Genomic DNA, 26582 nt, shown 5'->3' with positions numbered 1-26582 from the left:
CCTTAAAGCCGCAGCGGAGAGGGCGGAGCCGGGCAGCGCCGTTAGCTCCGGCAACGATGGTGTTAAACATTCCCGGGACAGCGCGAGCCCTGGTTAACCCTACCCTGCCCGGGAAGCAGCCGGCGGTGGCGCGCGGCGTGTAATGACGGGGCAGAAGTACCGGGATAGCGCCGCGTCATCCTCCCCGCTCCATGCGGCTCTATGAATGGACTGCCCCGGCTGACAGGAAGTTGTAACGGAGCCCCCTGTGTTCTAGATGCTACTGTCCTTCCCAGAGCGAAGCGACCGGGACCGGGAGGAGGAGGCTCCCCGTCAGGTGCTGCTGCTGCCTGCAGGTGACGAGCGGGCGGGCGCTCAGGATTAACCTTGCGGGAAGGGCGAGGCAGCTGGCGGTGTCTTGCAGCCTCCTCCGCCGCCCTCTCTGGGCTTGTCTTGCTCTGCCCGAGCTGCACACAGTACGAGCCTGCCGGCAGAGGAGAGCGGGGCCACATAGACTGCGGAGGGAGGGAGGGAGGGAGGGATGACGTCGTGGCAGTAGTGGCGATGACAGTGACATTGTGTGACAATGGCAGGCTGCCCCCTCTGTGCCCTGGCTCTGAGGGGGGTGAAGACCACGAGGGCTGACGAGTCCCCGCAGGGCATGTATTAGGTAAGCTGCTATCTGATCCGGCACACTTTATAGTCTACTTGTCCCATTTGTGTAGCCACTTGTACATGTGGCAGGGGGACCTGGATTTGTGGGTGGCATAACTTGCTCGCCCCAATCCTGGCACCTTTTGCCCCGGCAGACCTGTCAGTAACGGGTGTTATCCCTACGTCATCCAGTTCTATCACCTGTTGATTCTGGGGGTTCCCCTTTTGTGGTCATGAAATGTACCAACAATTGTGTCGCCCAGGGGCATGCCAAGAGCAGTGCCCAGCGTGGCACAAAACTTGGTCATACCACCATCGTCAGTCAATGTTTACTTCATTTGAGTAGTAGAACATTTTGATGAATCTCACATGCCCCCCGAGTGACTGGCGAGGTGCGTTCATAAAATGGGATTCCCCCTGAACGCTTCTCAACCGCATAGCTGGAATCAGCGTGTTGGCAAGAAACGCGGTGAAGAGAACCCGTTGACTTCAACTTGTTTGTTCTATTTTTTTTTTATTTTATTTTTTTTCATGTGCATTTCAGTGTTTTAGAAAAACCGTAGCGTTCTCTATTTTACAGTGGATTTTGCGCACTGAAAGTCCCCATAAAAGTCAATGGAGATGTGCGAAATGCGCCCACAACATGCTAAGTGATGCGTAATTGCGCAGGAAAAGGTCACATTTTTAACCCATTAGGTTAGCCATTTCAATGGCTGGAAGCATTGTGTGTGTGTGTGTGTGTGTGTATATATATATATTATAATTTTTATATTTATTTATTTTTGCAAATGCACAATTGGCAAAATCTATGCTGATATGTGCACAAAAAAGCCTACGCTTGTGGGACCCGGTCTAAGACAGCCTGCACACGAACGGGTCGGATTCCGCATGCTGCAGCCTGCAGAGGAAACTGACCCTGTGCCCGGCCGGCATCTGCGCGTACCCGTGTTTATACGTATCGCGGATGGTCTGGATGGCTCGCGGCCGAACATGCGCAGTACAGATTGTTTTTTTTTAAAAATCCCTTCTTTTCCTGTGCTGTCGCTAGGCGATGACGTGACATCTGCGACCTTTCTGCAATCTCAATTGCGGAAGGGCCGCAGGTCAGATGGCTTCCACTTCATTGGAAACTGTCTGCTCAAAAATAAAACTTGCTACAATTTTTAAGATTTTTTTTTTTTTTTTTTTTTCCGCAAGTGGATATAGCAGTTGCTGTCCGGTCATGTGAGTAGACATGCGAGTGTTCTATTCTTGCTAATGGATGCTTAATGCCACAGATTGTCCGCACAGGTGATGATCTCAGATTCCACATCCAAATCCGTCCGTGTGCAGCCGGCCTTAGTGCCTCCAAGAGCAGGACCGTTCACCATCACAGTCTGTCAAGTTACAGGTTATATGTTGGTTAGATTAGATTGCCAGTGTTCCCCCAACTCCAGTCCTCATGGACCCCAACAGGTCATGTTTTCTGGATTTCCTTAGTGTTGCACAGGTGATGTAATTATCATCAGTGCCTCAGACATTGCCACAGGTGTTCTTACCATAGGATATCCTGAAAACATGATGGTGGTCCCTGAGGACTGGAGTTGGGGACCCCTGGATTAGAGAATGAAGGAACGGTTGTAAGATTTCCAACAATCTCTGGCCCGTACCAAGGGGCATCAGCTTTCCTGTCTGGAAGTCGTTGGTGGTCCAAGATGACCGCTTTCACCATTGGGGTGTCCTCACATGTATCATTTTTCTATCTGAATTCCCCTGTAATAAAGGATGCTAATTCTCAGATTGCCGTTGCTCTTCATGATACATATGTCCCATTCTCAGTGTTGTAGCGATGGGCTGGAGCAGATACAGGGGCCCGGTCCATGTAGGTTCCTTATCTGCTGTATATGACAATAGTGACATGTTGAACAAGTTGCATCATACATGATCGGGGATCTTAGTCGTTGCCTTTAATGTATCAACCCTAAATTAAAAGGTGTTACTGTAAGTGTTGACAGGTCTGACAATAAGCCAGGTAATCTATCCATTTGTTCTGTTTAGGTCGGATCACTGAAGAGTGGAATGAGAAGAAATGGCGGACCAGAGCCAAATTCAGTCATCTGCTTCCAAAAGCATCCGACCGTTTCGCTCCAGCGAGGAGTATCTGGAGGCCATGAAGGAGGACCTTACTGATTGGCTCAATATGCTGTATGACTTGGACATGGAAGCCAGCACATTTCTGGAGGCTTTGGAGACTGGCTACACATTATGTCAGCATGCTAACAATCTGAACCGGTTGGCTCGAGATTTTAAAACGCAGTATCCGGAGGCTGCAGCTACCATGCGACTCCCACAGAAGGAGGTGACCTTCCAAGTTAAAGGTGCTGTTCCCAGTTCATTCGTTGCCAGGGACAATGTATCTAACTTCATTGGCTGGTGCCGGAAGGAGCTTGGTATACCAGAGGTGCTGATGTTTGAGACCAATGACCTGGTGTTGAGGAAAGGGGAGAAAAGTTTTGTACTGTGCTTACTTGAGGTGGCCCGGAGAGGCGCACGTTTTGGTATGCCGGCACCAACTCTCATTCAGATGGAAGAAGAGATTGAAGAAGAGCTAAGCCGATGCAGACCAAACGCAGATCAGAAAGGATACCCACGGCCTCAAATGCCTGCCAGGCCTCCTCGCACTTTATGTGATCTTAAGAACTTGGATGAATTGGTGAGCTCATGTCTGAAAGGGTTAAATAGATGGTCCTATTTTCTGTTTAGAAACATTTATGGATTTACACCACATTGTTCCTTTCACGGTCCCCTTCCCTCCCACTTGTCCATTTATCCGACCACTGTAGGATGTAAAACTACGTATATCACAGGAGAACAATATATTCTCCTACAAACAAATCAACTATCATTGAGATCAGATCAGAAATATTAAAACTTAACCTTCTATTAGAGATCCAGAAACGGCCACAGGCCAGCATGTAATTAAAAACCAACTATAAACAAAAGTAATAGCAATGCAGGATCCGAGGAACCAGACAAATAACTAGTTACTAGACTTGCCCTACAATATCCCTGGATAATGTAGCCCTAATAACAGGGTGATCGTCCTGAAAAGGGCAACCCTGCACGGCAACCTTCTGCGGAGCCCTAGTATGTGCTGAACTAAGAAAATAAAACGGAACACCATAATAACTTTCTATTGCCACCTCAGATTCACTAAAGTGCTACAAAAGTAGGATAAAAATATTAATCTCTTACACATACAGATATTACAATGGTACCAGCAGACTGAGTTGATGAACTGTGAGTGACAAAGTGAGTGCATTGCTTGCTTATATCTTATCATATAATTTCAGTTTTCTGGTATCGTTGTATTACCTGTATTTGTATGAGGTGAATATTTCCCTCCTAATTTTGTAGTAGCTTAGTGACTCTGAGGTAGTAATAGGGAATTGTTGTGGTATTTTGTACCGTTTTCTCTGGTAAGGGCATACTGAGGCTGCATAGGGGGTTGCCCTTTTCAGGGCGATCACCCTCTTGTTAGGGCTACATTATTCAGGGATATTGTAGAGTATGTCTAGTTACTAGTTATTTGTCTGGCTCCTCGGATTCTGTATTGCTATTACTACTTTTGTTTTCATAGTTATTATTTTTAAATATATGGTGGCCTATAGACTTTTAAGGATCTAAAACTAACAGAATAGGGTAAAAGGCCTTTGCATGGCCTGCTGATCACCCAACGGCCTCTAGTGAGCGCCGCACCGCTGGTCAAGTGATGCATTCAAGTCTCTATTAATATTCATGTGTGCACATCCTCCCGGCCTGGGACTTGTAATGCCTTAATTAATTTGTCAGCTCTTAGCGTAAAGATCCATTAATTGTGTGCACAGCAGTGAATGTAACGAGTTGTGCAGACAGACCCAACGCCTGTGCGAAGGAAGTGATGTTATGCGTTTCCTTTTAGTACCGTTCACGTGGACAGACTTTCCCTGTCTGTTTGTATATCTCCAAGGTGATTGAGTCTTCCTGTGGAAAGCTTAATGAACTCGCATCGTGTTCTAGTTCTCTCTCTGGAAAAAACCCATAAAATAAAAGTGGATGGTTATGTTGCTGAGAAGTGAGTCATTGCCCGTCTCTAGTATACTAAAAGCCATTGTCAGTCCATCTGAGGTAATGCCGCTTATCGTAATGACTATCTGAGTAATGAGGAGGCTGCACTGAGTAATATGGAACTGGGATTAACCCACATCCTGAGAAGTGCTCTGTAGAGGCTATATACTAAGTGGTGTCACATAGATGGAAGCTAACATGAAGCTTGTAATCACATGGATTCTACACATCCGTATACATGCAGCCTGTGGCTCCTTATGACGTGTCTGAAGGGGCTCCTTCAGAAAGTATCTGATTCTCCTGTCTTCCATCGCAGGTTCGGGAGATACTCGGTTGCTGCCGTTGCCCTTCACAGTTTCCCATGATAAAAGTGTCAGAAGGCAAATATCAAGTCGGAGACAGTAACACCCTGATATTTGTGCGGGTAAGCACAGGTTATCCACTACTTGATGTATTCTTAAAAAATTGCACTTTGAATCCAGACTAGAGACAGATAACACACTTATTAGATGCCTGTTATTTCTTTTTTTTTTTTTTTTTTCCACCCTTACAAATAATTCAATGTGAAATACATAATTGTCCCCATTATTTCATCCCTAAGACCTCCATACACATTAGGGAAAAGTTGTCTAATCGTGCCGTGTGACCGTCTGACTATGGTATATCCATGGGGACCTCCAAACTCTTCCCCTGTTCGTGATGGTGGGAGGAAGACTCGGGCGCGTTGAATTTCAGCTTCCGGTCCTTCTGTTTTCCCTGGAGATAATCCTCTGCTTGCAGCTTTCTCCACTCTCCTCATTGAAAATGCACTAAAGCTTTAAAGGGGTTGTCTGGTTATCTGACAACCCCAATTCAATGCGGCTGCCTGCATTAAAGTAATCTGAAATATACTTGCTCCTCTGTGGGCACCAGGATTCAGAGCTGCAGCCCCGCTGTGGTCCTGGTGATTGTTGTAACAGATGATGTCGCAGCATCACCTCTTGTTCTCTTGGCATCATCAGTGCCCATCCTGAGCAACATGATGCTGGGAGTTTGGAACGTTATGCTGTAGCCTCTCATTGACTGTAGAGCTCGCCTGATTTTCTGTGACCTCTGTCACAAGAATCACTGGGACCACAGCGGGGCTGCAACGCTAGATCCTGGCGGGGTAATTGTATATCTTAGTTTATTGTTTTAAATGCAGACAGCGCTGTTGAAGTTGGGTTGTCTGGTAACCAGACAAACCCTTTTAGTGCTGAGCTGACTGTTTGTGTTTATGGAGGAGTTGAGTGAAATAACAGTTGGCTGAACGAGCCTTGGGCGGACAACTATCAAAGGTGCATGGACATCTTTAGTTGATCTCTCTGCTGTGGCTCATAGAGGTGGGTCCTGTGTCGGACTCCCGTGTCTTTTTTTTTTTTTTTTTCTTTTTGTTTTTTGTTTTTTTTTTAACAAAAAGTAATAAAATTAAAAAAGACAGCATAAAATAAAAATATATACATGGAGAAACTGACCGACTGCCATTGCCATATTCATCCTGTAAACTAAGACTATACAAATCTACATATCAAAATGTCAAACAAAATGAGGAACCAATTCCTGTACATTATTTTCGAATAGATGTACTAATTTTAAAACATATAAATTTTATATATATATATATATATATATATATATATATATATATATATATATATATATATATATATTTTTTTTTTTTTTTTTCCCCCTTATTAAAATGGATAAAAAGTCAGTGGAAAAAACCCCTATTAAATAGCCCTATATATATCACGGGGAAAAAAACACCACAAAAATAATTTTGGTAGCTGAAGAAGAAAATATAAGGCAGTAAAATCCCTATAGTGTCTGGCACTTCAGGACCAAAACACCCTGGTCCGTAAGGGGTTAAAGTGGGACAGATTTAGCTTTTCTAGCGACTAGGTTAATACATTCAGTCTCCCAGAACTGTGATGACAATGAGAGCGGTGACTGAGTAAACGTGGAACATGAGCTGTAGATTGAATTATTTAGGAACATGTTACCTCATACTCTCTTCTGACTTCATCTATTAGTAATGTGTTTGGACACAGAATTTGAAATCCCTGGTCTGTGTTTGGCAGCCAATGTTCTGTCTATATGGAGTAACTGCATACTACATTGTATCCAATAGGACTTTCTTTAGAACTTTCAACTCCAGTCAAGATTGAGAACTCCTTTTTGCCAGCAATCTTACCAATCTGCTTTCGGAGGTCCCTGAAATACGCATAGATTTCCATTCTAACTCGCGCCAGTTCCTGGTATACATTTGGTAATTTGATGGGCTTTGGCAGATTACGTCCCCTTAAAGGGTATGTTTACACGTCGCTGATTGGCTGCAGATTTCACTCTTGCAATGGAACGCAAATTGAAGAGGTTAAAACTGCAGCAAATCAGCGACGTGTAAACGTACCTTTTCCCGCTATTTAAGGGTAAGTCGCAAATATGATGTGCACCAAAACTTTGAGCTAATGTATGTGAACCGTTTTTAATAAATGTGCCCTATACGTAGTTACTAAACGACACGTAGAGAGGTGACAGGTCTAACAAAGTGGGCCGAGCAGCCCTGTAATTTACTGTACAGGAGTATGAGATGTCCATGCCTTGCAGGTTCTGCGGAATCACGTTATGGTGCGTGTTGGGGGAGGATGGGATACTCTAGAACACTATCTAGACAAGCATGACCCCTGCAGATGCCAGTTTGCTGGTGAGTATGTATTGCTACATTTAATAGCTCTTAGAGCTTTGTGTGCTTTAACTCAAGACCTCTGGAAAGAAAATGCCAGCATTGGGTCCTCGGTGTTACAGAACATCAAAGACGTTCTCTGTTTAAAGATGGCTGTAAATGTAATAAAACAACCCGTCATCGTTCTCTGCCCAGCAAGCCAGACAGACACTTGTAATAAATCTCCATGAAGGTGCTTTTATTGTATACCTTTATAAATCCAGCTCTGATTATAGAACATGCCCTGTGTGCAGCAAACATAAACTGCAATTTCCTCAGTAGATTGTCCTTAAATACTGGTATATCTGGTTGTAAGAGTATATATTTAAGGTATAAATGAATTATAAAACAGTGAGTTTGTGTTCGGATTATAGTGACTATTAATAACTTTCTTAAAGGGAACCTGTCAGCACTTCCAACTCCAGTAACCTCCTACAGCGGCAGATTACTTAATTATAGGCCTTTTCCAGCAATAAGATTGTCTATCCATTAGAAAACATCCATGCAGAAAGATGTAATGCTTCCCATGCCGCATGCTAATTTCTGTGGTTCGGTGGACAGGTCGGATCACCTCTTCTGGACAGAGTTTCTAGCCTAGATCCGGCACCTCCGCTGCTGTTGTCTACGGAGCGGTATGAACCCTCGTGTGTCGGTTCGGGGCATATGTAAATGACTTATCACTTTTTGTGGTCAGATTCTTTGCACCGAACAGCGCATCCGCCGTTCCACAAACCTCCGGCGGGTGAGTGAGAGTTCATATTGATAACTTAGGGGACTGCAGCCGAGTTGGGTGGGTTTATTCTACAGCGAGATGAGATGGTCTAGCCTGTTGACCGGACCGGAGACATTAGTACGGGGCGCTGGAAATTTGAAAACCTGTTATCTGCATGTATGCTTTCTAATGGAAAGAGTTGAAAGTGCTGGCAGGTTCCCTTTAATGCCCCAATGGAAATCTGAATTGTGTGGGGTTTAAATACCCTCCAGTTGTAGTAATATCAGTCTTTGTATGAAATGGCTTGCATGTATTCTGAAATGTTCTCTCCATTAACTCCTTATTACCGATCTACAGCCCATCGTGCTCCGGCATCGCGCCCTATCACATTTTCCCCACAACGCGGAGCTAACCCTACACCCGTCCGCGCCTCCAGTCCTTCCCGGGGACGTTATCCTGAGGGCTTGCCCAGAAATATTCAGAACTCTGACGCAAACACGCCACGGCGATCCATTCCAGCCCCATCTGCCGCTGTGAACAGCACTTCTAAGACGACAGGGCCTCAGAAGGATCGCCCAGGAATGCCTGGAATTAACTCATTCAGGTAGGTGGCATTGCTTATAAACTCCTCCCTTTCTTACACTTGCCATTCTTTGTGTACATTCAAACAATAGTAAAGTTTGCCCATTAAACTTGGGCACCATGGTTAAATTATAAGGCGCATAGAAATAAGGGAACTTTGGCCATCAGACTTCCAGTAAGACAAGGACTAACACAATCATATGGCTTATTTGTGTTCTGTGGACTTTCCAAGGAACATCAGATTCTACTTTGCACATGTAAATGTGAAGGGCTCTACCCTGCTCTTTTCTTTCTTTTTTTAAGCATGGATTCCTCTTATTTCCTCATTAAGGGTACATTCATATGTCGTAGTATGAAGAAACGTGGCAAATCATGTGAAATTCTGATGTACCGTATGAACTGAATGCAGTTTATATATTTGGTGGACTCCACAAACATCTGCTCTGACATATACTTGCACTGTATACATTTATGTATAGGAAATTGTTGGTAAAGGTCAATAGAGTTACTTCTACGAAGTATGAACTGTATTCTTTTCTTGGCAAACTAAGAAAACTTAGATCATGACAGATTAACTTCCTCAAAGAACACAACCTGGGATTACCCTAAACTTACTCATTGTGGAAAAACTGTAAATCTGTTAAAACCTGAAACCACAAGTGCTGGTACTGTAAACCTCCAGAAATGTCTGAACACACTGGTTCTTCCGCGGTAAACTAAACTGGCAAGCAGTTTTTGTAAAGACTTCATTGTGTGCAGAAGGATATTGTCATGCTGCTACAGGAAAGGGCCTTGGTTAAACTGTAGCAGACGTCTATCTACAAGTTACTATGTACTGATTTTTCATTGACTGTAATCAAGTCCGGTCCAATCCAGTAAAACAGTCCTAGACCATTAGTGTTCCATTTCGACACTTTACAGTTCACATTATGTATTCATATAGGAAGCATCAGGCCAACTTGAAGTCATCTGTAAGACCACCAGACAATAAAGCGTGATTTATCATTGCAGTCCACTACTCCTAGGGGCCGAGGACGTAGCTGTACATAGACTTTTTGTAAATAATGACTTCATGTTCATCTACTTGGCAACAAAAATCCGATATACTGCATAGTGCCCTAGAAAACTGTTCTGCCATCTAGAGATCAGAGACGTCAAAGTTCTGTCCCACCTGTCCTGCATGGTCTGCTCCGCTTCTGGTATGCATATCCAGCAGAAGTCAAGTGACTACTACAGCAAATCGGCGCTCACATTCTGGGTGCCATGACGGGAGTTCAGGGCGGTGACGCTGCAATGGTCACCTGACTTCCACTGGACGTACAGGCTGGGAGCTGGATCAGCTCAGCTGTTTCTTGGGGGCTTATGAGAGGTGAGTATTGTATCATATTTTTTTTATTTTTATTTTTTAAATTTATTTATTTTTGCCTTTTTATGCCATGCCTAGCTGTTAGAAACTTTTTTTTTCTTTTACAGTATGACAACCCTGCATTGAAAGTCACTGAAATCTTCCATATGTTCTGTTCTGCAGTTACCAATTACATCTTACTCGTGATATACAATAGAGGGAGAGATCGGTAACCTCCCAAAACACTTTGCAGTGTACTGATTTCTAATGGATATATACACATAAATTATGTTGGCAAAAACTGAAAAACAATTTATTTGCAAAATAAGTGATTACTGTCACAATGGTATCAGGTGGCAACAAATGTTGCCATGTCTCCATCCGCTCAGAGCTAGGCGCTGTACAAAACGGCTGAGAATGAAAATTATCTTCTAGTTGCACAGCAAATGCAAAGCCAGTGTGTTCATTCTGTGGATGGAGAATTAGCAGATTACCCAGATTATTTCAGGGATTGCTGTGACACATGTTGCTGTTGGTTCAGAGGAGGTTTGCCTGCAGCGATCACGCGATACATGAACTGCCCTTAGTTCATCCGTATGAGAGGAGCCTTACATTTGTCTTACTAGTAGCAACTTTGTAGAAGAATTGGACACAATAGACACGGTCTACAACGCAAAGTCCAACCTCTTCTAGTTCCTGAGGAGTAGAGTGTAAATACCGACGTATGAAGTGGTTTTCTGTGATGCAGGATTCCGAGAAGGAACTGCATTGTAGGCGACGGGATTTGCTGTAAACAGGAGACACAACAGTCTTTGTTCACTGAAGAGTCTGAAGGACTTTAAAGTCAGCTGACTGACAGACAAGGTCACTGACAGATCACACTTACCTCCTGACTCTACTTGGGTTTTAGTTTTTTCACTAACTGGCTAAATCCAGAGATTGTATAAAAATGGCAGTAAATATAACCAAATTCTAATGACAGCTGTGTGCACTTCTCTAAAACTTTCTAACAGTGGCCATGCAAATTACATTCTGTCTGAATGATATGTATGATGGTGTCCCACATGACGAATTTCAACACGGTTGACACTTGGTGTCTCACAGCAGCTTATTCCCTCTCCACTATTGAGACCCACATATCTCAGCTAAACATTGCCCTTCCCATGCTGCATTGCACTGTCTCTGTCCAGTCGGCAGGGAGGCAGGATCTGAATGCCCACCCCTCTGCTTTCCCAGGACAATCAGACATTTAGAAACATTCTGGCCAAATAGTTAGTAAACACACTATAGCGCAATGTGTGCACATGGACCGATATGCACACACGCTGTAACGGCAAGAGAGGCCCTGACTGATCAGATCGTTATCACAGTGTCTGCAGATCTGTCAGTCTGCAGCCCATGAGTGCACAGGAGCTGCCTGTGAAGATGGCTGCTCCCCCTGATGATATGGAAATTTCTTTGTCGTTGGGTACGAGCTTCCATAGTAACGGGGATTGCAGAGAAGCTTAAAGGGAGGCCCCCAATGGCAGCCACTTCTATCATGATTTGCAGTGGTAAAGCAAGTATATTACAGAAATGACGAGACGGAACTAAAAAGGACAGAACTGCGTCACAGAGCAGAAATGGGCTGCAGAGGACATGAGAGCAACATGTGCTCCGCAGCACCCAACATAGGCCCTGTAGACATAAGGGGCCTGAGATCACACAGCGGTGGCCATTTAAGAACTGTGACTGGAGCGTTGTCTCCAAGCTGGGGGAGTAGCGCAGTAATAAGCGGTAACGAAAGGATCCGGGTGATGGGGGCTGAAGCTGGTGAACCGAGAGGGATGAAAAAAGACATGAACCATGTTGAAGGAGGCTCCATTCCCACAAGAACTAGCTCCCGAAATAGATGACTGCGAAATGGTTCCGGAACATAGACATTGTAGGCCAGCCTCGCATATCTTGCAACTTTCAAAGCGCGCGCACAATTGACAGACTTTATGGACTGTGACGGACTAGTGATTAAGTGTTATGTATACTGGTAATGTGGGGGTTAACATGACGTACTGGTTATGCAGGGGTTAATGCCGTGTATGTACCAGTATGGCAGGGCACTTAGTGGAGGTGCAATAGAGAAGCTGTAATATGGAAGTGATTTGATGTACCTTACACACATACTCGTCTGGGGAAAAACGGACGTATTGATGAGCGTCTGTAGTATGTGCAGGTGGCACCTACGGTACATCGAGGACCCAGCGTTAGTACGGTATGTGCTGCGGACCTTCGGCAATGAAGTATGCAGCACAGGTTTGAAAGGCCATAACCAGAAAGATGGAAGTGCCTTGCCGTTCTGCGTTGATACATTTTGTTGATACATTTTGTTAACGCAGAATGCTGGTTAAAATCTATGCAACGTTCAAGTCCCGAGCCCTCGAACGGAGGGGGGTTAGATATACCAGTTTTAGTTCAGTCAAAGTTTGTGTGTATATATGTGGGTGGATAGATGGATGGATGGATAGATATAAAACTATATAGTGGCCTCCATTTCTCTGTCAGCTGCTGCGCCGTCCTGAACCACCACCCGCGACACACAGCTACTGATGACCAAGCCGGAGGATAGACATCTGAAATGGAATGCGTTTGGTTTATGTTGTGAAGACTTTATATTTTTTTCTGTATTTTAGGTTTTGTCGTCGCACCAGTTCTTTCAAGTCCTAGTAATGGTTACATGGTATATCTCTGCATTGATTGGATCTCTCTACTTTTTTGCCTTCTATTAAATACAGTAAAATTTCTTTAATCCAGAAGATAGGAATAACACGTGTGCTTTAGACAACCGTTATATGCAGAAAATGGAATTATGAGGGGTCCTCCTCTCTCCTATTCCCCTTTTTGCACCAGCCGATTCTGGTTTGCACGAGCGAGTAACGTCACCGCTAACTTGTTGGCGCTCGTGCAGAATGTTTAGACAGGCAGAGCATCGCTGAGAATCGCTAACCTCTCGCTCAGTGCTTCACATACCTACGAGATCAATGGGGAAACTCTAGCCGATCCTCCAATGTCTTGGCATAAAAACTCCTTGCATCCGCAGGTAAAACGCGTGTTGAGAATTGCGGTATCAAGCCGGGTTTCTCAGCCCAATATGGTGCTCCCCCATATGACTGTAGCCTTAACCCTTTGCAATCCAATTTTGGATTCAGGGGTTCCTAGGGGGTTTTCTCTTTCTACCATTACACAATGGCGCCATCTTCTGGCTAGAGCTAGTAATGTGGTATGGGACATGCTGGAGAGGCCCCCAATAACAGAGCGGCCAGTAATATACAGTAAGAATACCCTGCCGGACTTCTTCTGACATTGGAGCTGTAGAGCCTTCAATCAGAATGTCTTTAGATGTCAGACAGTAGATTTGGAAAGGGTTAGAGGGGTTTTCTGGCTCCAAATATAAGCATTAATTGCTGCATCTGGTGCCTGCTGTACCGAGGTAAGTATAATGGGAGTTGTGTTGAATGATGGTGGGGTTTTTTTTTTGTTTGTTTTTTTTTTCTTGTTGTAAAAAGTTGTTTTCCCCAGTCGTCTCCACGCCAGCACCAATTGAGATTGCCTCCTCCTGGTAGGACAGGAACATACTGAGAGGTTAAAAGCTCCCCCCAACCCCCCCCCCCCCCCCCCCCCCATTCCCCCACTTTCCTCAGTGTCTTACTGTCCTGCCAGGAGGCAGGATCGCTGAGAGGAGCTGGTGGAGAAGCCAGCCAGAACTACTTACCGGCGGATCGGAGGGCAGTGGCTCAGCCTGTCCTCCCTTCCAAACCAGACGACTCCCGGGACGCCACATGGGGTGGTAACCCCCGGGCCAGGTTCCTCCCGCGGCGGCCCATGGGGGGTACAAAGCGGCCCCCCCCCCGAACAAAACTGCGGGAATGCGTGGAATGCGGGACGAGACTGCCAGACACGTACCAGAGGCCTCTATGCAAGGCATACGTGGCTAAGCTAGTCAGAGAGGAATCGGGGGGATTCCTGGAGGACGTTAGGAAGCTGGTGAAAGAGGAGGTTAGATCAGCCCTAACGTCACAGCCGGCACCGCCAGCGAAACGCCAGAAAAAGGCGTATGTTCCCGACGAGCCTTCCGATTCCGAGAGTTGGATCGGAGCAAGAGGAACAGGCGGCTGAGGAGTCCTCAGACGATGAGGGCCAAAAAAGATATTTATTCCATCAAGACGACCTAACGGAATTAATTCAGTCAGGGCTACACTAAAAATGGAACAGTCCAGAGAGCCACGTACTCTACAAGATGAGATATTCGGTGGACTGGGAGTGAGGCGCAAGTATACCTTCCCTGTCCACAAGAATATCACCAAAATAATTCAGAAAGAGTGGAGGAAACCAGACGCAGGCTCCTTCTCCGCTAGAGGCGTAAAAAGAAGATACCCACTCGAAGAGGAAGTTTGCGCAAGCTGGGAAGAGGTACCTAAGGTAGACGTCCCAGTGGCCAAAGTAGCCAAGAGGACGACTCTTCCCTTTTGAAGACGCCGCACAGTTAAAAGACCCCATGGATCGCAAAGCGGAGGGCCTTCTAAAGAAATCATGGAAGGCAGTGGCAAACATACTTAGGCCAGGGATCGCAGCCACTTGTGTGGCGCGGACTCTGGGGGTATGGTTGGAACAGCTAGAGCTACACCTAACCAATAAGACGCCGAGGGAGCAGATCCTAAACTCCCTTCTGATCCTGCGCATGGCAACTAACTTCCTAGCGGACGCCGCGGCTGAAACCGTCAAACTTTCGGCGAAGGCCACAGCCCGCTCTAACTCAGCCAGAAGGGTGTTATGGCTGAAATCATGGTCAGGCGACCTAGCCTCAAAAAATAAGTTATGCGCCCTCCCGTTCTACGGACAGTTCTTGTTCGGACCGGACCTAGACAAAATTCTAGAGAAAGCAGCCGACAGAAAGAAGGGGTTCCCCGAAGAAAAACCACAGAGAGGGAAGACCTTCTTCCGGGCTCCAATGCAACAGCCCGAGGCCTACCGAGGCAAGGGTAAGACAGGCCGCTGGAGTTACCCCAAGGGGGGCAGAGGAAGGAATATCCTCTTCAACCCCCACCAGGGAGAGCCGAAGCAGAGACCCTGACGCCATCCCCGTAGGGGCAAGGCTGGGGAACTTTGGGATCCATGGGCCCTCGCAGATTGCGGCCCATTGATCCACAAAGATCTTACAGCAGGGATACCAGATAGAGCTGGTGTCCCTCCCCAGAAGAAAATTCGTCATCACGGGAGGCTCAAAAAGACAGTTACACCTACTAAGGCAAAGCGTGTGCGACTTGCAACAACTAAATGCAATATCCCCCGTACTGCAAAACGAGGAAACCCAGGGCCATTGTTCCAGGCTCTTCCTAGTAAGAAAATCCTGCGGGAAACATCGGATGATAGTAAATCTGAAACCCCTGAACACCTGTGTCCGATACAGGAAATTCAAAATGGAAACCATCTCCTCAACGATAAAGTTGATTCCCAGAGGAGCCTACATGGCATCCATCGATTTTAAAGGACGCTTATTTCCACGTACCGATCCACAAGGGGTCCCAGAAATACCTAAGGTTCGCAGTGGATATGGGCAAAGGAATGGAGCACCACCAATTCAGATGCCTGCCCTTCGGGATATCCTCAGCCCCCAGAATCTTTACCAAAATTATGGCAGAGGTAGCCACCTACCTGAGGAAAAAATCGGTCCTAATAGTACCCTACCTGGACGATATTTTAATAATAGCAGAGTCCAGAGAACTCCTAACAAAACACCTGGAGATAGTGCTAGAGCTTCTCCAATCATTAGGATGGATCATAAACTGGGAAAAATCCAGCCTAGATCCCGACAAGCAGAAAACGTTTCTGGGAATAACGCTCGACTCAGAATCGCAATGCTCCTACCTACCCGGGGAAAAAATACAAAAAATCCGAAGAATAGTCAAAACCTTCCTACGAAGACTATTCTGCACAATTCGGGAAGCAATGTCTCTCCTGGGAAGCTTGACGTCATGCATTCCAGGAGTGGCATGGGCCCAGGCCCACACCAGAGCCCTGCAGGCCTTAGTCCTATCCTCGTGGGACAAAAGGCAGTCCTCCCTAGGAGCAAGAATGTACATCCCAGGCGGGGTGAAAACATCCCTGCGTTGGTGGGCATCCCCAGAGAACCTGCGGAGAGGGGTTCACTGGCTACAAAACCCAGCCACCCACATCACAACGGACGCAAGCACCTGGGGATGGGGAGCGCATGTGGGGAACCAGTTCTTTCAGGGCCCCTGGCCTCAGAGGACAAAAAAACAGTCCTCAAATTACAGAGAATTACAGGCGGTATGGCAGGTTCTACAGCAGTTGGGGAACTCGCTACAGAACCGGCATATAAAGATACTGTCAGACAATATCACCGTGGTCGCCCATATACGACACCAAGGGGGCACAAGATCTCCCGCCCTGCAAAGCATCACACAGAAAATTTTTCACTGGGCAGAGGGCCGGATCCTTTCGATCACGGCAACCCACCTGAAGGGGACGTTAAACCAAAAAGCGGACTTCCTCAGCAGGAGGCAAATAGACCCAGGAGAATGGTCCCTCTCCCTAGAGGCATTCAGAATCCTGACCAACCGGTGGGGGACCCCACAGTTGGACCTCTTCGCAACCAGGGAGAACGCCAAAGTAGGCAACTTCTCCCTCCGGCCAGGAGATCGTCCGACAGCAGTAGACGCCCTAGGCCAGGACTGGGGACAAGAGCTGGTGTACGCCTTTCCTCCTATACCACTGATCCCAAGGGTTCTACAGCATTTCAGAACCCAGGTATGCACACTAGTCCTGGTGACCCCCTTCTGGCCGAAAAGAAGCTGGTTCGGTCCTCTAGCAACATTTGAGCGTCCAGGACCCAGTCACCTTTCCTACCTGGACAGATCTTCTATCTCAGGGGCCACTGAACCACCCAGGCCTAGACAAACTCCATTTAACGGCATGGCTCTTGAGGAATCCTCACTGAGAGAAGGGATTCACAGAGAGAGTAGTAGAAACCTTAATGTCCAGTAGAAAAAAGATGACCCACCGGATCTACCAGAAGGTTTTCCTCATGGAGACAGGGAAGGAATCGCAGGGATTCTATCCCTGACACTCCGCTAATCTTAGAGTTCTTGCAGGAGGGCCTAGAGATGGGCCTCTCTCCAAGCACCCTAAAGGTCCAGGTCTCAGCCCTTAGCGCCATTTGTGACATAAAGTTTGCAGGCGACAGATGGGTCAACAGGTTCCTAACAGCAGCAGCTAGATTACGGCCCAGGCCCATAAATCTTTTTCCGGACTGGAACCTTAATTGGGCTCTAAGGGCCATGACAGCGGCACCGTTCGAACCGATCGAGGCACTACCCATAAAAATGCTTACAATCAAAACCATTTTTTTAGTAGCCATCACCTCCGCAAGACGGGTTAGCGAGCTACAGGCCTTGTCCATCCGCCACCCGTTCATGAAAATCGCAGACACCAAACTAGTATTTAAAACGGACCCTGCTTTTTTGCCAAAGGTAGTATCAGAGTTTCATAGGTCCCAGGATATAATAATCCCCTCATTTTTCAGTAATCCAAAGAACGAGGAAGAAAAGACCCTAAGCTGCCTGGACGTTAGGAGAGCAGTCCTGGCCTACATAGATGCAACAAGCCACTGGAGGCAGGACGACAACTTGTTCGTCCAGTTCAGTGGCCCAAATAAAGGTAGCAAAGCAGCAAAAAATTCCATAGCCAGGTGGATCCGCCTAGCCATCATAGAATCCTATAAGGCCCTCGGGAAGGAAATCCCGTTAGCTCTTAAAGCCCATTCCACAAGGGCAGTGGCATCCTCATGGGCCGAACACAGCTCAGCCTCGGTCGAGCAGATATGCAAGGCCGCAGTCTGGAAGAAACCCCATACATTCGTCACACTATAGGGTAAAAGTGCAGCAGGACGAGGACATGGCCTTCGGCCGCAAAGTCCTCTCTGCAGCAATCCCACCCTAAGAAAACTTTAGTTGGTACGTCTCAATTGGTGCTGGCGTGGAGACGACTGGGGAAAAAATAGATTATACCTACCCGACAATCGGGTTTCCAGTAGTCTCCACGACAGCACCCGTACCCCCCCCCCCCCCCCCTATATTTAGTATAGTATATAATTTCCAAAAAAACCCCGGTTAAGGGAAGAATTTTAAGTTGAGCTCCTGCCCCGGCAATTCGTTAGAATCCACTGAGGAAAGTGGGGAAGGGGGGGAGCTTTTAACCTCTCAGTATGTTCCTGTCCTACCAGGAGGAGGCAATCTCAATTGGTGCTGTCGTGGAGACGACTGGAAACCCGATTATCGGGTAGGTATAATCTCTTTTTTCTTAGCAGGCTTCAACCATGAGCACATGATAACCAATGAAAATTAGTGTTTAACTAAATGACAAAGTACTCCGGTTGCCCAATAACTGGGTTCTGTGATGCAAATCTAGAATTTGCCTGTCCGCAAGCTGCTGGATTAAAGAAATTTTGCTGTATTGATGCGGTTTATGCTAGTGACTTGGTAGTACTGAGCGTGACACTGCGTGCTAATCTGCATATTTAAGTGTTATGCAGTGCCTCTTGTCTGCCTAATTGGACGTTTACATGGAAAGACTGTTGCATGCTGGGTTGGAACAGTTGTCTAATAACTCATACCAGATGGGTATCGAACGTTTGCCAAGGCAACTGTCCCGCCTGGTGTGCAGCAGTGACTCTCCACGCCCGATGACAGATCACACAGGCAAGAGAAGTGCTGCACAACCCCTTTAATTGTGTTCTGTACAGATACTGTTTCATATCTGATGTACGTGTGCACATGTTGTATTACACTTTCTGTAATTCAACCTCTATACCTTTTAAGGGTCGTAAGGGTGCATTCACATGGGCAAGTTTCACACACGATATCTGACTGACTTTTTTTTTTTTTTTTTTTTTTCCCTTTCAGGACAATATGATATTGAAAAATAGCTACATATCCTATTTTTGGGGAGTTCAGTGTCAGAATTTTTTTTTTTCCTATTTTGCGGGCATAAAAAAATAAATAAATAAAATCACACACTCCTTTTTAGATTTCTTTATTTTTTTCCCTATTGAAATATGGCATCATGTAAATGCACCCTCGTGGTGTTAAATTCCCTTTTCTCATTTCTTTAACATCCCCTTTTTTTTCCCCCTCTATTTGTATTATGTTGAATGTTACTTTTGTCTCATCCCTTTTATTGTCATTCTTTCCTTCTGCTTCAGGCCTCCACGCCCCCGGCGGTATTCTGGTGACAGTGACTCTTCTGCCTCCTCGGTTCAGAGCGCCCCTGCTGGTAGAAAATCAGTTGATGTCTTGAGACCAGGACTTCGCTCTTCTGTAACACGCAGTCAGTCTCAGGACAGAGGCCCTATGCAAAGGCGAACACCGGCATCTCAGCCTGTTATGCCGGAACGTGGCAGAGTTCAAGGGCCGTCTGGTCCTTCCACTCGAAGAGCCCGAAGTCAGGGGCCTCCAGCTCACAAGAAGGCTGTTTTGCTTATTACCCGAGATAAAGAAGGACAGCATTCATGGACAACCCCTGTGATGTCAAAGCCTCCTAACAATCGCACTCAAACAGAACCTCCAAAATCTCACGCACGGAGACCGTTGGAGTATGCACCCGCACCTTTAGATGTTCGTCAGGAACAGCAGATTTATCGTAATCTTGAGAGAGAGTTCTTGGAGAATTCACGACTTCTGGCGGTATCTGAGCACACTGGAGGAACGCAAGGGGCTTCCCTGTTACTTAGTCCACCTTCCAACGAGCCTGCTGCTATAGACTCTGCATACTGTTCCTCTAGTTCATCCTCTTCCTCACTCAACTTCTACATTACCGGAGGAGGAAGGGAGCAAAATGCAGATGGGAATATTGCATCGCTACCTACATCTACATGGAGGAGACTTCCAGCCTTGTCCAGCTCTTCAGATGATAGTTCCTGCCCACCTGCTGCTGAAGACCTGCAGGAGGAGGCTGAGTCAGAGGAGACCTCTGTAGTCCCTGAGGCTGAAGCAGAGTCCAGCGAAGTGGTGTTGAGACCCAAGAAAACCTTAAAAAGGCCAGACAGAGTTCCTTCTATCTACAAACTTAAACTGCGCCCAAAGATCCGGCCACGGGCAGATAATCAACCAGATAAGTCCCCATCTCGCATCCCCACTCCACTTAACTACAGGGCTGCCAACTCTCCACCTAAAGCGGCACCTACCCGTCGTTCTTGGAGATCTCTACAAGCTGTTTTTTTCTCGGACTCTGCAGTACAAGCTGATAATTCATGTGGGTGAGCGGGGTATGAGAATGGATTATTACCCTGATTAATCTAAGAATCTTTGCTTTAGTAGGAAGTTACTACTGTACTTCTCCTGAAAGCAAGCATGCAACGTCATACATCCATATCTACGATGACATTCCGGTCTGCACATGAATGGCTGTACAATCCGTTTTGCTCACTCATAGACTAGCATTATATAATAGCGCAGCATGTGCATTTTCAGGTGGCTGCTATTAGTCAGCAATACTGAGCATTTGCACGGCAGGGACAAGATGTAAAGCCTATTACAACCCTACAACTTCCTACCTGGTGGCAGAAGTTATCACATTTTAAGTTTTAAACTTTTTTGTTTTTTACTTTTACGGTTTTACCTATTAATTTTACCCCAAAAACCTTTTAATCGGAGCTGGCCAGGCTCTTATATGCTGGAATTGCTATAACCTACAGTTCATTCTCTCCATTTCAGACCTGGTTCAGTAACCTAGACCAAGACTCTGTCCTGGGGCTGCTGTTCCTTCTTTTCTTCTCAGGACAATCTAACTGGCTGTTTTGCACTTATTTCATCTACATTAGAGGCAAATCTTAGGGTAAATTCACACATGGCGTATTTGTCACGGAAACGTCTGCAACTCAAGATCAGTTCCATACATCTAAATGGTGGTCTATATGGGAAAGGCGTGGATTTCTCAAAGCCTCATTCAGTCTAAGAAAAATATCTGTAACACATCTGCTGCCTATGTATATAATCTAATGGTTACTTACCTCCTCTGAGGAGGACCTGCTTCTAGATTCTTCTCCTCCTTTGCATAGTCTAGCTTGTTCAGATGGTAACTTTTTTTTGACCAACTTTGATATAATACTAATTTTTTTTTTATGTGCCAGGATCTGATGGAGTTGAAATTATCAGCAGATTACGACTTGCCTTTAGGCTCATGTATATAAAAAATGTTCTTAAAGGAGTTGTGCCACAGGGGCCTAACTTGCTGATCAGTGGGGATCTCAACGATGAGTCCCCCGACTATCTTGAATGGTCCGCTTGCGCTCCATTTGTTTCAATGGGGCTGACAAAATTAACCAAGTGGCTCCGGTATCTCCGCAGTCCATAGAAAGTTATTGGAGCACTAGTGTGCTTGTGCAACCAGCACTCCACTCAGTCCCCATCCACACTGCGGGGGACAGTAACCCTGCAGTGAGGATGTCAGGAGACACAGGGACCCCCGTTCTCGATCAGCAAATTTTTCCCTATCCTGTGGATGTGCGAGTAAATTGCATTTGTGATACAACAGCATTACTGTTGTTCATGGCAATCAAACTACTGCTTTCCTGGCACTTTTGTTTTTATACGTTTTAGTTAAAAACTTAGAAATTCTTCTTACAAATCCACTACCCTACTAAAATCCCTACTTTCATTTTTAGCCAGCCTCTGAATTTGTTGCTATGGCTAACGCTGACACTTTTGTTACATATGTGTACAATGTATTCTGGTTTCTGCAATAACCTCCCTCCGTTGTATGATGAAAGGGGTTATCCTGGGAGACAAAGGGTTTTCAATCCAGTTTAGATTGGTTGGAATCCATAAAAGCCATGCTCTCCACATCGGATCCCCCGTGGCTTGACACTATTGATATTTTATTTGACCAATGCAACAAATTTAGCTGGTTTCCGGGCATGCCGTCATTACTGAATGCTAGTCTGAACACTGGCCTCGCTGCCAAGAAAGCTTTCTCCTTGTGCCTCGACTCCCCAGAACGTATCTGGTTTCAGAGTTTAGTAGTGAAGACTTCAGTCTACCATTTCCTCCAGCATTCAGTCAAAGGAAGATCTATTCTGTACATATGTCTATATAATCGTAATGAAAGCCATTGCACTAGTAGCTAGCACGGTTACTACCCAAATCCCATGACCTTTTACATCATAGAGTATATAATATATTATGAATATTTTGCTAGGAAGTATATACTGCAGCCACGCAATACTTGATGCAGGACTAAACACTATTAAGTGGATTATAAAAATAGTATTTTCTCAGGAAATGGGGTCCAAATAGCAGGAAGAATGTCTAATGTATTTTGAGAGGAAAATGCTGACGTTTTTATTTTATTGTATAAGTTTCAGATTTTTGACTGTATTTTGGCTTCAACTGACATCCTCTTGCAAGAGTCTCATGACCTGTTGCAGAGTAAGGACTCGCTCGCACGAGCGTATGCTCACTGCGGGTTATAGCTTTTGTGTACTAATGTCCCATAGACTATCCTTGTGCTGTACTCCTGATGCGCATAACATACATACATAGGCATGTTGCATCTTTGTGCGTATTACGCATATATGTCAAGATGGGCTACAGGGATTGAACGTACACAGCAAATATGTATGTACATGCCCACTGCTGCATGTAATACGCACACACATTCATATAAGTCAGGCCTAAGGCATTAATAACCTTGAAGGCTATTCTGAGTAAGGAGGTGCATAATTATTAGGTAGATCGTTGGGTTCATACATGCATGTATTTGAATTGCTGTGATGTACCGCGTAGGTTACACAATTCAAATATGCTTGTCGGTACAGCGTATTCCGCACGCTGGTCTTGTGCCCGTAATGCGCTGTATGAATCTGCCATAGGTGGCCATGTTGCCGCTCGCACAACTTGTGTGAAATACACACGCAAGAAAGAATCGCAGCATGCACTCTCTTGGCACGTATTACATGAGCATACACGCCAAGATGGTACATGGCGATGAGCGCACGCAGCTAGTACGCAATGATTGCATACAGTAGAAGCAGAAACCAAAAAATGGCAACAGCACGCTAAATAAATGTACTATCAGAGGTATACATACCTAGAATCAATACTCTAACCACATTAAATAATGCAAGGTTCTTGGTATATAATTTGATCAAATTACATTGGCCCCTCTACCAATATCCAAGTTTATACTCTTATAGGATTGCATACAGACCGAGTGACTATATCTCAGCCTGTATGCAGCCAGGTAAGCTCATGTGAGCCCGGCCTAATAGATATAAACCAAGAGGTTTCCTCCCCCTTGTAATATTCACGGGGGTCTAATCTTCTGGTGACGCTCTCCTTGCCGATATAGCCACTTGAAACAAACCAAGAGGGTTTTTCAGCCGTTGCTTTTTGTGGGGATATTTCATGAGTCAACATGTTTTATAGATGAGCAAAAATGAGTTATATTTCTGGTGTAGAAGAAGAGATTTATAGAAAGTTTGGGTAAATGAATTTTTATTAAGTTTAGCTGAAGTACAAGCCTAAAGGACTTGCTGTTCTGTATCGGTGGAACAGATGGGATGTCTACCTCCGAGGCTCGTTCACACTGGGTTTGGCCATTCTCTTTGGTGGAGGCAGGACTCTGGGATGTTCATTCCCAGTCCGGTTCTATTGGAAAGTGTAGTGGAGTACATTATTCAGGGTCAAAGGTATATCAAACGCATTTTTGTTGTTGAAGTCTATGAACATGTTAGAGGTATACATCAGAGGAATTTCCATTCTATGTGCTGAACAAAAAAGCCCAAATGTGATGTGAACCTGGCCTTACTTTTGGTTGACATCATAGGAGACCGTTCTAACGCAAAGCACTTGAATGAAAATGTTTTTACAGCAATAAGGGATATGGGATGGAATTATATACGAGATACGGGATCTGTATACTGAGAAGGGCAACCTAAGTGTACTTAAAAGCAAGTATTTTTAAAAGTTTCTGGAAACTTCAAGGTACGATACAAGAGTTGTGTAATTCATTGCTACGTTATCTGGTGGTGGTGTCACTACAGACCCTTAACAACCACCCCTAACTATACTTAACTGAGGTTCTGTTGAGAGGTCATATCTCCTAGTCGGCAGCCCTGACCACAGGAGTACTGTGCTTCAAAAGTTTAATCCTCGGGTGCATCAGGCCAATGCTAAGTAAGGTCTGGGGTGGTCTAAGGTAAAATGTATCTTTGGACTTTTTTGTTTTTTTAATTGATATTGCAGTATTTTAACATTCTGCATTTTAAGCCATCACTGTAGAGGTTTGTTGCATTGGCTGTATTTTATTGTAAAGACCCCCTTAATTGTATGTCGCCCATATGGTGTGATTTTTGACGGTGAAGAAGAGGGCCTGTAGCGTTCTTCAACGGTTTACCTGCTGAGAAGATGCATCTTACTAAGCTGTACATACTTCTATAATTCCTGCTATGTGGACTTCTTTGCCATAGTGGAATACATGTCCATGATCCGCATTATGCTCTTCCATATATAACAATGGCATCTGTTGGCCAGTTTGAAACTAACAGGAAATCCTAACCAAAAAGTGTTCCTTCTGATAAACCAAGCCATTCACTTGTTGAAATTGACTGTTTGCAGAATGCTTTTATAGAGTTACTTTGTGTAATACACATGTATCCGTTATTGGTGCTTTCTGTCCCTTCCTTACTAATGTAGTATTCACTGTGCACTTGGCCAGCTTTGACCAAACAGAAATGAACTTGACTGAAGGTATCTGATATTAATCCTAAATCAGGCTCCTCTATGAGCTTCTGCAGGTCTAGCTTAGGTGTGACATATCTGCTGTGTCCCCACCCGGATTCCTTCCTGATGAAATTAAATTCCAGGTATGAGGTGTAATATTGTGTAGAATTAGTAGTAAATGTTGAGCGGCTGCCGCTGGGATGTGTGAGTGCATGGAGTCCTCATCGAGTACGTTCACAGGGGTGTATCGAAGAGCGGCTCTGGACAAGGATGTTAAACAGAAGTGAAGTGTCTACTGTAATGTTGATTCTTGCTGCTGATTAAATATTTTGGGACATTTCATTGTTGGGTTTTCTTTTGTGTCATGACGTTCGATAATCCACCTCTTAACATTTTGCCAAGTTTGACCTGTTTGTATATTGGCTTCACGTTTTTGGAAGACACACAAGCCATATTTATGAATAGGTTTTACCAGCTACAAATAAGTTACGCTAAGTGTATGTTGGGTCTGTGCACGTAGTCAACAGCAGGAGCTTTTCTTGGCATATACTTTAGGCTATTTCCGGAGGGCCACATTCACCATATGGAGGCCAATGCTTTATTTTATCCTAAAGAAAGGGGCACTGCACAAAAGACAATGTTTTATTCCTTATGGGAAAAAAATGGATCCATATGAGCGCCTGATACCTCTATGTATTTATCGCAAGCCTCCAGTAGAAGTGTACTTATAACTGTAGGCGCAAGTGCAATGTGTACAGAGCATTGATGTTCCTTTTCAAAGTTAAAATTGAGTTGTCTTGGGTCTAATTAGCAGATGCAAATATGTCTTGGCTGCGTATATGGAACAAGGAACCTGAAATTCTTTTCAGGACCTTATGTCATGTTTAAAGTGGTTTTCCAGGACTATCAATATCAGATCAGTCAAGGTCCAACTGCTGGTGCCCTCACTAATCAGCTGTTTCAAGAGGCTGCAACTTCGCTTTATATAAAAAAAAAAAAATCCAGCCCCTAGAAGAACTTGTTGTTTTTCCTGCAAAACTTGGCATGCAGTTCCATCTCAGGCAGAGATTAGAGTTGTGGTGGGATTCGATGAACAGTCTTACCACCTAAGACCCTAAATAATGGTTCCACCCTTGGCCTATAAAAAGGCTCAGAGGCTACTTGTCTGTAGTGGACCTCTTTTTCTGCTTGTGTAGAGCTTGTTGATCACTGGAATGAGGAGTCCCCCAAAATAGGATTTCGACTTTGTCTTACCAAAGAAGATGGCTGATATGAATAATACACGGTGGATCGGAATAGCTGTTCAAGGAAGTCTGTTCTGAATAACAGAGTGGTCTTTGCAGAGGCGTCTTTTGGATAGGAATCAAAGGATTCATGCATGTCTCTTCATATAGGCAAAAGCATGGTTACCCCTCACAAGCTAATGGCAGAAAAAAAAAGCTCTGCACTGCCAATATATAAAATTTCAAAATGCAAGCACTAGTACTACAGGCATTAAAGGCGTTGTCCCGAGAAAGCAAGTGGGGGTAAGCACTTCTGTATGGCCATATTAATGCACTTTGTAATGTACATCGTGCATTAATTATGAGCCATACAGAAGTTATTCACTTACCTGCTCCGTTGCTAGCGTCCCCGTCTCCATGGTGCCGTCTAATTTCAGCGTCTAATCTCCCGATTAGACGCGCTTGCACAGTCCGGTCTTCTCCCTGGTAA

The 26582-nt window shown here is 45.1% G+C and overlaps 1 protein-coding gene across 1 annotated transcript; it reads left to right on the top strand.

Annotated features, from left to right (window-relative positions):
- Nucleotides 1-512: 512 nt before the first annotated feature.
- GAS2L1 (growth arrest specific 2 like 1) lies at nucleotides 513-25211 on the top strand. Its single transcript, XM_066603808.1, has 6 exons — nucleotides 513-649; nucleotides 2671-3325; nucleotides 5036-5143; nucleotides 7345-7441; nucleotides 8529-8775; nucleotides 19352-25211. Exons 2-6 carry the CDS (start codon nucleotides 2702-2704, stop codon nucleotides 20406-20408), a joined length of 2133 nt encoding a protein of 710 aa, XP_066459905.1. The 5' UTR covers nucleotides 513-649; nucleotides 2671-2701; the 3' UTR covers nucleotides 20409-25211.
- Nucleotides 25212-26582: the final 1371 nt, after the last annotated feature.

This window comes from Eleutherodactylus coqui, chromosome 5, assembly GCF_035609145.1.
Source record: "Eleutherodactylus coqui strain aEleCoq1 chromosome 5, aEleCoq1.hap1, whole genome shotgun sequence".
Classification (NCBI taxonomy): Eukaryota; Metazoa; Chordata; class Amphibia; order Anura; family Eleutherodactylidae; genus Eleutherodactylus; species Eleutherodactylus coqui.
Note: the sequence above shows the minus strand (reverse complement) of the source record. Positions and strands in the feature narration are given on the sequence as shown.